The 11976-nt window shown below is 53.1% G+C and overlaps 4 protein-coding genes across 4 annotated transcripts; 3 read left to right on the top strand and 1 right to left on the bottom strand.

The window, feature by feature from the left end:
* Window positions 1–2384: 2384 nt before the first annotated feature.
* G647_00541 (uncharacterized protein) lies at window positions 2385–3365 on the top strand (the record flags this gene model as incomplete). The annotated part of the gene is made up of 1 exon (XM_008723944.1): window positions 2385–3365. The coding sequence occupies one exon, from the start codon at window positions 2385–2387 to the stop codon at window positions 3363–3365; it is 981 nt and encodes a 326-aa protein (XP_008722166.1).
* Window positions 3366–4804: 1439 nt separating this feature from the next.
* Window positions 4805–6049, top strand: G647_00540 (uncharacterized protein; the record flags this gene model as incomplete). The annotated part of the gene is made up of 1 exon (XM_008723943.1): window positions 4805–6049. The coding sequence occupies one exon, from the start codon at window positions 4805–4807 to the stop codon at window positions 6047–6049; it is 1245 nt and encodes a 414-aa protein (XP_008722165.1).
* A 1191-nt stretch (window positions 6050–7240) lies between these two features.
* Window positions 7241–9443, top strand: G647_00539 (uncharacterized protein; the record flags this gene model as incomplete). Its single annotated transcript, XM_008723942.1, has 4 exons — window positions 7241–7804; window positions 7855–8914; window positions 8970–9241; window positions 9291–9443. The coding sequence occupies 4 exons, from the start codon at window positions 7241–7243 to the stop codon at window positions 9441–9443; spliced, it is 2049 nt and encodes a 682-aa protein (XP_008722164.1).
* A 1377-nt stretch (window positions 9444–10820) lies between these two features.
* G647_00538 (uncharacterized protein) lies at window positions 10821–11923 on the bottom strand (the record flags this gene model as incomplete). Its single annotated transcript, XM_008723941.1, has 3 exons — window positions 10821–10872; window positions 10980–11103; window positions 11212–11923. The coding sequence occupies 3 exons, from the start codon at window positions 11921–11923 to the stop codon at window positions 10821–10823; spliced, it is 888 nt and encodes a 295-aa protein (XP_008722163.1).
* Window positions 11924–11976: the final 53 nt, after the last annotated feature.

Below are 11976 nucleotides of genomic sequence, written 5' to 3'. Positions count from 1 at the left end.
AGCGGGTGAATCTATTGGAGCTGCATGATCAACCTGACAAGCGACGCGATTCGGCACCGGCATTTCTCAACTCCCCCTCACACCCAACATGACCATCATTGGCACAGGCTTTTGGACTTGGATGGGAATTGCTTGCTGGAAAAGTCCATCAAGCTCCTTCTGGACAAATATGATTCAGCCGAACAAAGGTTGCAGCAACGGTTATGCAGGCTACCTATGCAGTGGTTCCGAGGAAAACCATGATTTTCTCTTTACGGTCACAACCCACCCAATCCAGCTTCACCTAGTCTATAGATCGACTTAGCCATCCGTCTGGGGCAGCATTTAGCACCGAGCCGACGTAGGACACTCTCGCCAGGTAGCAATACAAGATTGATTACAAGATTGATATTGGATGCGAAGTCCACCATGATCATCAACAGCAAGCGAACGTCGCCAGAAATGTGCTACATCGACGATATTCCTGCTTTGGTTGCTTACCACTGGACATGAGAGGATGAAGACTCTGCTCTCGGGTCGTTCTCGGGTCGATCCCTGGTCGTTGATAGCTGCTTGTAGAATCTCGACCTTTCTTCTCAGCTTCACATCACGTCCAAATGTGATGGGAGGAGTGTGCTGATCTTGCAGTCCTCCATACCACCGTTACGTGGTCAAACATTGACTTAGATGGACGTCAATGCTCCCACCTGCATCGAATTCACGCTCCCAAACTCTTTGCTGCTTCTAAGGTTCGCCGACCCTGGCTCTTGATCCCATGTTGTTGTACTCGGGCCTGGGCCTGGCAAGCTTCTAACTTCACTGGTGCGCTTACCTCGAAGACACCAGCGACTTCTTCAACGGCGTGCTCGGGCTCTGTGTCTTGATTAACTAGACAAGCATAACAACAAGATTCGGGCGAAGTTGGAAGTCTCCGGAAAGCGACAGTCACTTTTCGTTTCTCGCATCGTGTCAGTCTGCATTTGGAGGCAGATCCGATGTCGTCAAAGCACTCAGAAGACTGGGAGACGCTCGGCCTCGCAGAAACGCTGGGCCAACGTCCGAAAGGCCGATTACGAAGGGCGCGATGGGAGTGATGATGCTGTCACTCTGGATATCTCTTTTTCGGCCGGGGCATCCTGGCTTCTGGCCTCTCGAAAGGGGAGAGCAGAACCATAGAAGATAGCCCATAATCCTCATGTAAGAGTTGAGTAGACTGAAAGTTGCGGTCTAGCTTTTTGTCAATGTGATATGGCAGCCCTTCCCCATGACTCAGCTGGCAGGCGACTCAAGGGCAAAACATTACACTTGAGTTTTTTGCGTTGAGCCCAGTGGTGCGACAAACGCAAGCTTCGTATTCATGCTCCTTGAGCACCCGTTTTCCGGCAGTTTGCGTCGCGCTCTGCGGCAGTTGCTCACAAGTCGATCTTTGCAGCAAGGACTGAACATGCGTGGGTCCTTCTGACTGATACACCCTACTTGGGAAGATCCAACGTTCTTCTTCCTCTCCAATATTTAAGATGTTCGCTTCTGCGGTGCACTGGATACTTCTAGCAGCGGGCGATTCTTGCTATGAAGAGAGATAGGGTGAATTTTCCACTCTCAAGTTCGGAGGCTGTTGCTGTCCAGCCCGCAGCTGCGGATTGGCGATTATGTGAGCTTGCTGGCGACCCGAAACTAGAACCAAAATATCCCAATCAGACCCTTGGACTCCGCGAATCGGCAAACTCTGACGTTATTAGGACAGGATCCCGGTTATCACCCGATCATCAAGTTTCGGGTGTTCGCTTACCCTTCCTCAGAAAAGAGGGTGGCATAAACCTTAAGGAAGTGCTGCTTCCAGATGGATGCGAGCGCATTGAGATGACATTGCCGCCGTGGAGTCGTGATGGGCAAGGTCTTGAACCCAAACAGGCTCTTCAGGGACGTTGGCCCCGCCGTATGCACCCCGTGCGGCAGCATAGGCGTTCAGCCGTGGAGGAGCCGGTGGGAGAGAGCATGGCCCGTGCCACTGACAACTCGCTAACTAGCTCGGGGTCTAGCTTGCAACTTTGCGTCAAACAAGGGTCACTGGTCCGGGGGGGAGGTGGGAGTCGAGACTCGAGACTTGGAGCGAGTCGTTCCTTGTCCTGGGTAGTTCTCCCCTCGAAATCCGCGGTCCGACTCCAAGGATGGTCAGCACCGAGATCCATCTTCCGCCCTGTCCATCTCACCTCCCGTCTCTCCCTACCTGCTCGACCGCAGTTTACACGATACCTGTGATCCACGACTACCTCTGGCCATGCTGCCGCGGCGCATCGAATTGCATGTCGCATGAGGCACCCGCCACACGGAGGCCTAAAGACGACTCTCAACAGCCGCAGAGCACAGACTCAATGGGTTAGTGCTGCTTCGAACCTATGCCTACGATGTTGGTGTCGTCCGAGGGAGCGAAGGTTGGAGGATGGGTCTGCGCAGGGTTATCGTTGGTGATAGTGATTGTCCGCATATTTGCAGCGAGGCTGCACCATGGCTCTTTCGACATCAGTACTGTTGTCTGCGTCGCTGCCATCGTCACAATCATCGCACGTTTGGTGGTTAACCAATTCGTCCTCACCTACGGCACCTCGAATGACGCACTGAATGGGAAATCAGCATACTTCAATGCCGAAGATCTGGAAAACCTCAAGATTGGAAGTGTCTTGTCATTGATCGCGCGACTCCTGATCACCACTATATGCTGGCTGCAGAACTGCTTGCTGCTACTGTTCTACTCTCGAATTTTTGAAATTCGCGCACGATGGACGACAAAGCTCATTCGGACTACCTGGATCGCAATACCCGTCACCTACATCATTGTGATACTTTCGACCTTTCTCGAATGTCACCCTTTTCATCTCTATTGGCAGGTCGACCCGAGTCCCGGCAAATGTGTCAAGGCTTATGTTCAATTGCTCGTCCAAGGGATCTCCAACATCGTATTGGACCTCCTCCTCCTGGCCATCTCCTACCCGCTTCTGGCTGCGGTGCGTCACCGAACTCTATCAGAACAGTTGAGGGTCGGGACATTATGCTGTTTGGGCGTCTTTTGTATCATCATCACGATCGTGCGCATCGCCTACATCTACGCAGAATCGTCCTACCAGCCGGTCCGCAGCTTCTTTGCCTCAGTCCAGATAGCAGCATCATGCTTCGTGGCGAATGTGCCGACAATCTACGGATGTATCAGAATGATTAGAAGGCGCAAGTCGGAGCAAATGACGAGGCGAGAAAGCCGACCAGAAATATGGTTGCATCTGCAAGCTACTAATGAAAGTCGTGTTCCTGTCAACGTTCCCGTCGCCATGACGAGGGAAACGATCACCTCATCGAACGCTTCCGAGAAGGCATGGGCGCGTTGGGTCCCATGACAAAAGGCGGGTAGGGCAATATGATCTTAAAAAACGGACCGACAGCGCGATGGGAGCATCTCTTGCTATATCCTGGCGTCCACCGCGAGTGCCAGTAGCTTGCCTTGTTCAGTCCCTTGCGACCTTTCGCTCCGAAGCCAGATTGTCCCCAGCGTCAGCATCCTCAGACTGGTGGTCCTGAACCATCCACGCGATGCTACTCTCTACTCGATGTTTCAACTCCCAATCAGAATGATCCCCGACTGGAGTTGTCTGCCGTCTGTTGTACTCCACCATCGTCACACCGGCCTTCGACTTGCCTGCACCTCGCCGCGTCAGTCGCAATCCCCTCCGAAGGACCACCACTCAGTCAAGGCCTCGAAAAAATCGATGTGGTAGCCCCAGCAGGATGTCTACCATGACGCAAAGAGTCACCTTCGAATCTCCAGTTAGTCAGAAACGAACTTCAGCTGAATACCTACCTGATATGGCCACCAATAGCATCAGTCACTGTCTCGAGGACAATCTTGGCCGCCTCTGGATATTTCATACAGATTTCGACGGTTAGGTAAGCTCGTTGTGGAGGGCCCGCGATCGCGCTCGTATTAGAATTTGAGCTAGCTATGTGAGAATAAGTGGTTAAGGATGGGCTAATTAACACGATGGACGACACTGCAGTCACAACGGAAGAGGGAGTCATGGTGTGGACTTGTGAGGGTTGAAAGTCAACGTTGACTGGCGGCACTCGGAGAGTCGAGATTGAAAGAGCAGGGACAGCATAAGTTGGAGGAAGGTCAGAATACTGTAAAGAAGAGGCATCGAGGATCACCACGGACGGCAGGGATCGTGGATGAGAAAGGAAGACACCAGGTCCAGCAGAACTGGCTGGCGCTGGGTCGCTCTCTGCACAACATGAGGTGGGCAAGCAATGGCACTTTGCAAGGGCAGCCAGTCTGCTTGTGAACAGGAAGATCAGATTCCACGGACAACACTGTCCAAGCGTGGTGTTGCACCTTTTTTCCTTCTGCATATACTCTTTCGTGCTCCTACGCCAGACTCGAACAAATATCAACGTCGAAGTGCAGAGATCTCACCTGCTGTTTAATGTCCCCTTTCTCCTCTTTGCTCGATATTCTGGTCACCTGTTCGCCATTGGTAGTCTGCATTGCTTCTCAATGACGAGACGAAAAGCAATGATTGACAAGTAGCCGAACACGTGGTGATAAGGGCGTCACTGGTTCCTTATCGGGTGCTGCCAAAGGGATGCTGCCGAACTTGACTGCGATTTTCAGGAGTCTCTCGTCGGATCGATTCGACCGGCGCGCACGACAACTGAGCCTTCAAATCCGAGCCTCTTTGGCATGAACATTGGAAGCAAAGACGTACGAAATGTCTGATCAACTGTCCGGACTTTCACCGTAGTCGTTTCGCCCCTAGTCCTTCTCCCACCGACGCTGACAATGGACGGACTCTTTACCCTGCTCAGTTTGAGCACTGTGATGGCAGTGGCCTCCTTCCTGGCGGGCATTCTACCTTTGACATTGAAGTTGTCTCCCTCACAACTAAGGTTAATATCGACAATTGGTATGGGTGTGCTGGTTGGCACGTCCCTGGTCGTCATCATCCCGGAGGGAGTGGAAACCCTGTATAGTGCTTCTGAAGCTGGGCAGGCGCATTCCCATACGAGGAGACACTCCGTTTTGCGCGAAGCAGACATACAGTCGCGACATTTTTATACACTTGAACCAGTCCACGAGCTGGTGGCACGCAGCCCGGTGGACGACACAAGCCCTTTCAATGTCCCGGGTCCTGTCATACCCTCGGAACTCGACTCCCCACCAATAACTCCTACCAAACCAGGCGTGGTCGGAATCATGGACGCGGATAATAATGCTGGCGGAGATGGAGAAGCACAACATGGGCACGACGATGATGTCCACAGGGAAGCGCATCATGCATGGATTGGGGTTGCTTTGTTGGCAGGATTCATGCTCATGTATCTGATCGACAAGGTACCGCAGTATAGTCAGCCGTCAAAGCAAAGGACGAGGACACATCATATTGCGCTCAACAACCTTGGCCGCAGATTCAATTTCACTACGTCCTTGGACCGTGAAGAGGAGACGGACACATTCCTCGACTCGTCAGAAGGCTCTCATATTCATCAACGGAGCTTCGCGACCACGATCGGCCTGGTGATACATGCCGCAGCAGATGGGATAGCGCTGGGAGCGTCATCAACGGCAACAACGTCTGGGCTGAGTTTTGTCATCTTCTTTGCGATTATGATTCACAAGGCACCAGCGGCGTTTGGCCTCAGTTCTATACTGATCAAACAAGGCCTTTCGAAGAGAGCAGCGAGGGGGCACCTCGTACTCTTCAGCCTAGCTGCACCTACCGGGGCCCTTGCGACGTGGTTTCTCGCCCATCTTCTGGGCGGTGTGGGAAATCATAGTGCGCAGACTACGACGTGGTGGACTGGAATACTCCTACTCTTTTCAGCGGGCACGTTCCTGTACGTCGCAATGCATTCAATGCAGGAAGCGTCCAGTTCGCATCACGAAGGAGCGAATGGACACGCCAATGGCTACATTGACGGGCGCGAGAACGCGCAGAGTGAGCCGAAACCATCGTGGAAGGATCTCGGAGCGGCATGTTTCGGCATGATCCTGCCATTATTTCTGCAAGTCGGGCATGCTCATTGAGTTCGAGCGTTTTCATAAAATCCAGCTCAACGTTTTCGTGGGGCTGCTCTTCCGGCCACAGCAGCCAGGCCTGCCCGGAGAAGGCTGTGAAGGTCGATATACCTATCTGAGCGAGACTCTAATGCTATGTATTGATAGAACGAGGTCACCAAGCGCGACGGTTGGCCATCTTGTGTTGTCAGATAGCTTGTTGTATTCTACTGAACGAACGCTACGACGCACATTTATACCCTGGGACAATACTGCTTCCCGAGCCACCGTTCGCGTTACCTATTAGCATTAACGTGCAACTGCCGTACATCAGTTGGGTATCCTCGGTTACAAGACAGGTCGAGTTTGAACGTATCTTGCCGATTTGAGTCGCAACCGAGTGTTCAATGTTGCATGAGTGCCAACTACCCTGCGGCAGGTATGTGCCTAAACGCAAGTGAGTCTATGTTGTGCTTCGACACAGCGGCCCAACATCGTCAGGCACGAAGAAGCTCGATGTATCAGGTACTTATCCAGCGTTATTGGCCGCTACTCGTACTAGAGTCGAGATCATCAAGCATCCACCAGATATGGAGCGTTGGCAGAGGCGGTCAGTGGTGAGAATCGAGTAACTGTAGCCCCGCCTCTGCGAACCTCCTGTTTCCGTTAATTACTGTCAGCGCTCCGAAGAGTTGGCAAGATCAACCAGCCACCAGCCAGAGTTGCAAGTGAATTGACTCTGAACAGCAACTATTCATTCATTTCAAAGACGCAATACCCGGATATACTTTTGTTTTCCACAGCCTGTCGATATGTATACCACAGTACAGGCCTATAGCGAATCGTGCTGACAAAGCTCTCACGCCCTGCCCCGTTCCCACCCACTCGGTGCGCCACCTCCTCTTCCTGTATCGCATCGGCCATTCCAGTCTTTGGGCTAGGCCCTGCCTTGCATGTCATAAGCGCTTTCTGCCAACACCGCACCTGCAGCTCAAGTTTCTCTGATCCCTTTCACCATTCCACTATCCCCACGCTGACATGGCATGATACGGAGGGGGTCTCGATTATATTGCAGGAAAAAGTCCGTTCGTTTTGTGTCTGAAGCATTACCGCTTGTTTGCTGGATTCCTCTCAGCGTGACCCGACTCGGCGGCCGGAGAGCGCAGGTGGAATCGCTAACTCGTCATTCCGCCTTCACCTCCCTGACAGTCCTGACAAGAGATGGATTTCCTGGACGATGACAATAACCAGATGGTCCTGGACAGACCTCTCTCGCCTAGGCCATCGAGATCAGTCACAATAGACCCGAATCAACTGGCCAAAAGTGCATACAGTAATGCCAGTACGGATTCGATCGACCAGGAGACCGACTTCCCTTTTCCTACGCCGCATGGCCATAGTCCTCAGATGGACGCAATCCGCTCCTCCAAACATCCTCGACCCGGTGTTTCTCATACGCGCCCGAAACGACTATCCACGTCGAACAAGTCTGGCATGCCCTTGAGCATACTGCCCTCTGCGCCCGCCTCCCCCCCCACACCTGCACCATCGCCGACGCCTTACCAACGGGCGCCCAGTTGGACCTGTGCCGGCGAGAACGAAGATGCTTTCCTACGAGATGCCAGGGGTCATTTCCGAGACTTGAACGCTGCCGAGCGCGAGAGGTATCTGGCCGAACTCCTTAACATGTGTGACAGCCAGTTGCTCTCTTTTGTTCACAACTTTGTCTCGCCCAGACTGAAGAAAGATCCGTTCGAGCATCTTCCAGACGAACTTTGCTTAAGGGTAAGTCAAGATTTCCTTAGATGCGATTGCATCCACTGACAAGAGCGCAGGTTCTGTCCTATATTGATGATCCTCTCAGTCTGGCTCGAGCCTCCCAAGTCTCACGTCGGTGGCACAAACTCCTGAACGATGACATGCTCTGGAAGATCATGTGTGATAAACACGCTTGGCGCAGGTCGTCGTCCTCCGGTCCAAACGACGACCCGGACTCGCCGTCTTTACCGCAAGCTATTCAAGGTCCATATGCACGCTCCCCAAAGAGAAATCTGGATGGCTCAATTGTTGGGCCATCAAGTAGCGCCCCAAACTTGACTTTGCCGAAACATGACGCGCTGTCAACGAGTCCTAAAGCCAAAAAGCGTGTGTCGCAGTCACATTACTCTCATTTCCGCCACAAATACATGATTGAGGCGGCGTGGAGAAAAGGGGGCGAAAGCATTATTAAACACATCACCCCGGATCAAGGAGTTGTCACAAGCCTGCATTTGACCGAAAAATACATCGTGGTGGCGATGGACAACGCCAAAATACATGTCTTCAACACCGTCGGTGATCACCAGAAGACGCTTAAGGGGCATGTGATGGGCGTTTGGGCTATGGTGCCATGGGATGACATTCTCGTGTCTGGCGGGTGTGACCGCGACGTGAGAGTATGGGATATGAAGACTGGGCGCAGTATCCATGTTTTGAGAGGCCACACCTCGACAGTGAGGTGCCTTAAGATGTCAGACGCCAATACTGCCATCTCAGGTTCCAGAGACACAACGCTGAGAATTTGGGACTTGCAGTCTGGAATTTGCAAGAATGTTTTAGTCGGCCATCAAGCCAGTGTTCGATGCCTCGCCATCCATGGGGATGTTGTCATCTCTGGATCCTACGACACTACCGCCCGAGTCTGGAGCATCTCTGAAGGCCGCTGTCTTCGAACACTCACGGGACACTTCAGTCAGATATACGCCATAGCTTTTGACGGTAAGCGATGCGCTACAGGGTCTCTTGATACCAGCGTGAGGATATGGGATCCCAAGACTGGTATGTGCACCGCCATTTTGCAGGGCCACACCTCGTTGGTTGGCCAATTGCAGCTTCGTGGTGACACGCTGGTCACTGGTAAGTCCTCCATCAAGCCATCAATTCTGTTGGATTCCGCTCATTGTGCTGGCAGGTGGCTCTGATGGGTCCGTTCGTGTTTGGTCACTCAAAACAAATTCTCCTATACATCGCCTAGCTGCGCACGATAATAGTGTTACCAGTCTGCAGTTCGACGACAACCGAATCCTGAGCGGTGGCAGTGACGGGCGTGTCAAGGTCTGGAGCGTCGAGACCGGCCAGTTGGTTCGCGAGCTCAGTCAACCTGCCGAAGCCGTTTGGAGGGTCGCTTTCGAGGAGGAGAAGGCTGTGATCATGGCAAGCCGGTCAAACCGAACTGTCATGGAGGTATGCGGTACAGCACTCGCGTACCATGTATCAATGCTGACTTCTGTAGGTTTGGTCATTCTCACCGCCTGACGAGCAGATGGATCGACGTTCAGAGAGCCCCCTGAGTTTGCCGGAACAACCACCGCCGATAGACGACGAAGAAGAGCCGACTCAGTTTCACCAGGAAATCGATGTGGACGCAAATATGAGCGATGCCTAGGAGACTGCCGCACACAGAAGAGACGATTTCCCGTGGATTTACTCAATGCCAGGAGGTCAGACAGCTAATTCACTGATCATCGATCCAATACTTGCAGACCCATTATGGCCTCTCGACAGGTCTCTCGGAATAGCTTTTCCAGAAGAACAGCTTCCCGCAACAGAACTGCCCGACTCTGGAGGTCCCTAAGATTATATGTCCTAGCCGGAGAACCGCCCGCAACCCATCAGGTGTGGTCACGCAGCTATTGGTATCCGGGTATCAGTTTCGCAATATACCCAGGTATACTTGATTCTTCATGCATAGCGTCGGAGCAGGGAGCATGGCTTTACGGCGGCATGATTTGATCTAGCTCACGGATATTAATTGGTATTGTTATTGGACGACATACTTTGTCCGCATGAAGTAGCCTTGAGTGCTCGACTCGACCCACCCGGGGACAAATGAAGTGATATTACATACAATACTCCCATACAGACTATTCTGCCCGTGTTCGAGGGCTCTGTTTGTTCTATTGCTTGACCAGGTGCCACAGGGCGATGAGAGGAGCCCTGCTTTCTCCAAGTGAAACCGGAACCAGGTGCCCAAGAATTGCGTGATCTGATTGAGGTCAAACCTGATAGCATGTCCAGCAAGAGTACTTGACCAACGAGGCAAGCTCACAATCTCAGGGCCTTGAAGGTCACGATACAGACCAATATTGATCTCACTAAACGATTTCCGACGCAACTCTCTTAGGTAGGCATTTTGACGATGCTCCATCAACGTCAAGTCAGTCCGTGGGTCGGTTCATATTCTCAGAATGTTTTGTTGTGTCTGTGTCCTGGTCCCGAAACCCATGCGTGTCTAATTACTATATGTCCGTGCCCGTGTCCTTGTCCGTGCCAGCAAGTGCCACTGAAGCCACGCAAAGTCTGAGATCTTACATTCCTGGTTCTTGATTCCCGGTTCCTGATTCCTGGTTCCCGATCCCGCCATGCCCCCCAATAGCTGAAAACACAGCCTGGATAGATATATTTAGTGATATATTTCATATAACGAGATAGGCTTTGTGAATTCCTTTACCGAAAAGCGGAGGAACGGCTGGTTAATCATGTGGTCCTCCGTGATATCCCTTTCCCCACGGGGCCCGTAGTCAGGTTGAGCGCCGTTGTGAAAAAGGTTTGGTAATTATCTCGGAGAGCCGGTCATCTTAGATTCTGGCCCGTCATCATCTGCTTGGTGACAGGGAGTGGACGATTGTTGGGATTCCCAGCTACGGTAGGTAGGTAGGTAGGTAGCTAGCTGATGGGGAGGGAGTAGGCCCGTCGGGAAGGTGGCGCTGCGCGGTTTGAAATTCCAGGTTCAGGTTTGGGTCTTCGTGGGTGGTCCTTTGCGCTAGTGTCCGCCCGTGGTCGGCAGACCGAGATAGACCTTGAAGGAGTCGTAGCTAGGAAAGGTGTCGTCGTCAGTACTTGTATGCGCGTAGTGCTTCGGGGGTCCCAAACAAGAAACGGAGTGAGACTGCTCAGGGGGGTTGGAACAAGGTATACATACATCAACCATTGGAAGCCGGTCAACGTGCCGATCATGACGATCCTGACGGGGAGACCGTTCCACAGGCCCGAGAAGCCGATGTTCTTGTAGATCCTGGACATGGCGCTGCCGGCGCCCTCGCCGGCTAGAGGTCATCGTCAGCGTGAGAACTCCGAATCGAAACGCTCAGCAGGGAAATGCCCAAACTACTACGCAAAGTCAAGTCGGAGGAGCGAGACTCAGCGGTACTTACCTTTGCGGTCTGAATTCAACTTGCTGACCATGACGTCTGCGGGATGGCTGACCACGGCACAGGCGATGCCCGCAATGTACCCGGCGGAGAAACTCACGGCCGTCTGCTGCAGGCTGTTGTAGCTCTCCTTGGGCTTGCCGAGCTGCTTGTAGATGATCTTGACCGTCTCCTCGAAGGTGGCGAACTTGCACATGGTGTAGGGGATCTGGCGGCCCCACAGCGGATACAAGCCCTTGTACAGGCCGGCGAAGCCCTCCTTGTCGACGATCTTGCTCCAGCCTTCGCGCAGGTTGTTGGCGTACGGCGGCAGCGTGGTCTGCATGCGCACCTTGATGGCCTCCCACGGGCAGAGCAGCAAATCGGCGAGGAACTCGGCGCTGGCGCTCGCGCCCAGGTACACCAGCGTGCGGTTGCTGTTGGGGAACATGTTGTCGCCGTACAGGTGCTTGAAGATCTCGTAGAAGCCGTACTTGCCCAGGCCCTGGAACGAGTAGCCCACAAACGTGGGCGTCCAGCCGAAGAAGACGCCGCGGAGGCCCTCTTTGCCGTAGATGGAGCTCCAGCCCTGGAGATTCGACTTGTAGATCCCCGGCACCACTTGACGGCGCGTCTTGACGAGGTCGAGCGGTGTCACGAGCGTGTGAGTCGGCCCGCATGCCACGATGCCGCCGAGCATGCATGCTGCGAAATATTTCGTCTGGCAGATGACCATGTTAGCCCGTCGGTCGGTGCTCTAGAAATCACTCTCCTTTCTGCTTTTGCTTG

This window comes from Cladophialophora carrionii (genome assembly GCF_000365165.1).
Source record: "Cladophialophora carrionii CBS 160.54 unplaced genomic scaffold supercont1.1, whole genome shotgun sequence".
NCBI lineage: Eukaryota > Fungi > Ascomycota > Eurotiomycetes > Chaetothyriales > Herpotrichiellaceae > Cladophialophora > Cladophialophora carrionii.
The sequence above is the reverse complement of the archived record's forward strand: the minus strand, read 5'-3'. Positions and strand labels throughout refer to the sequence as shown.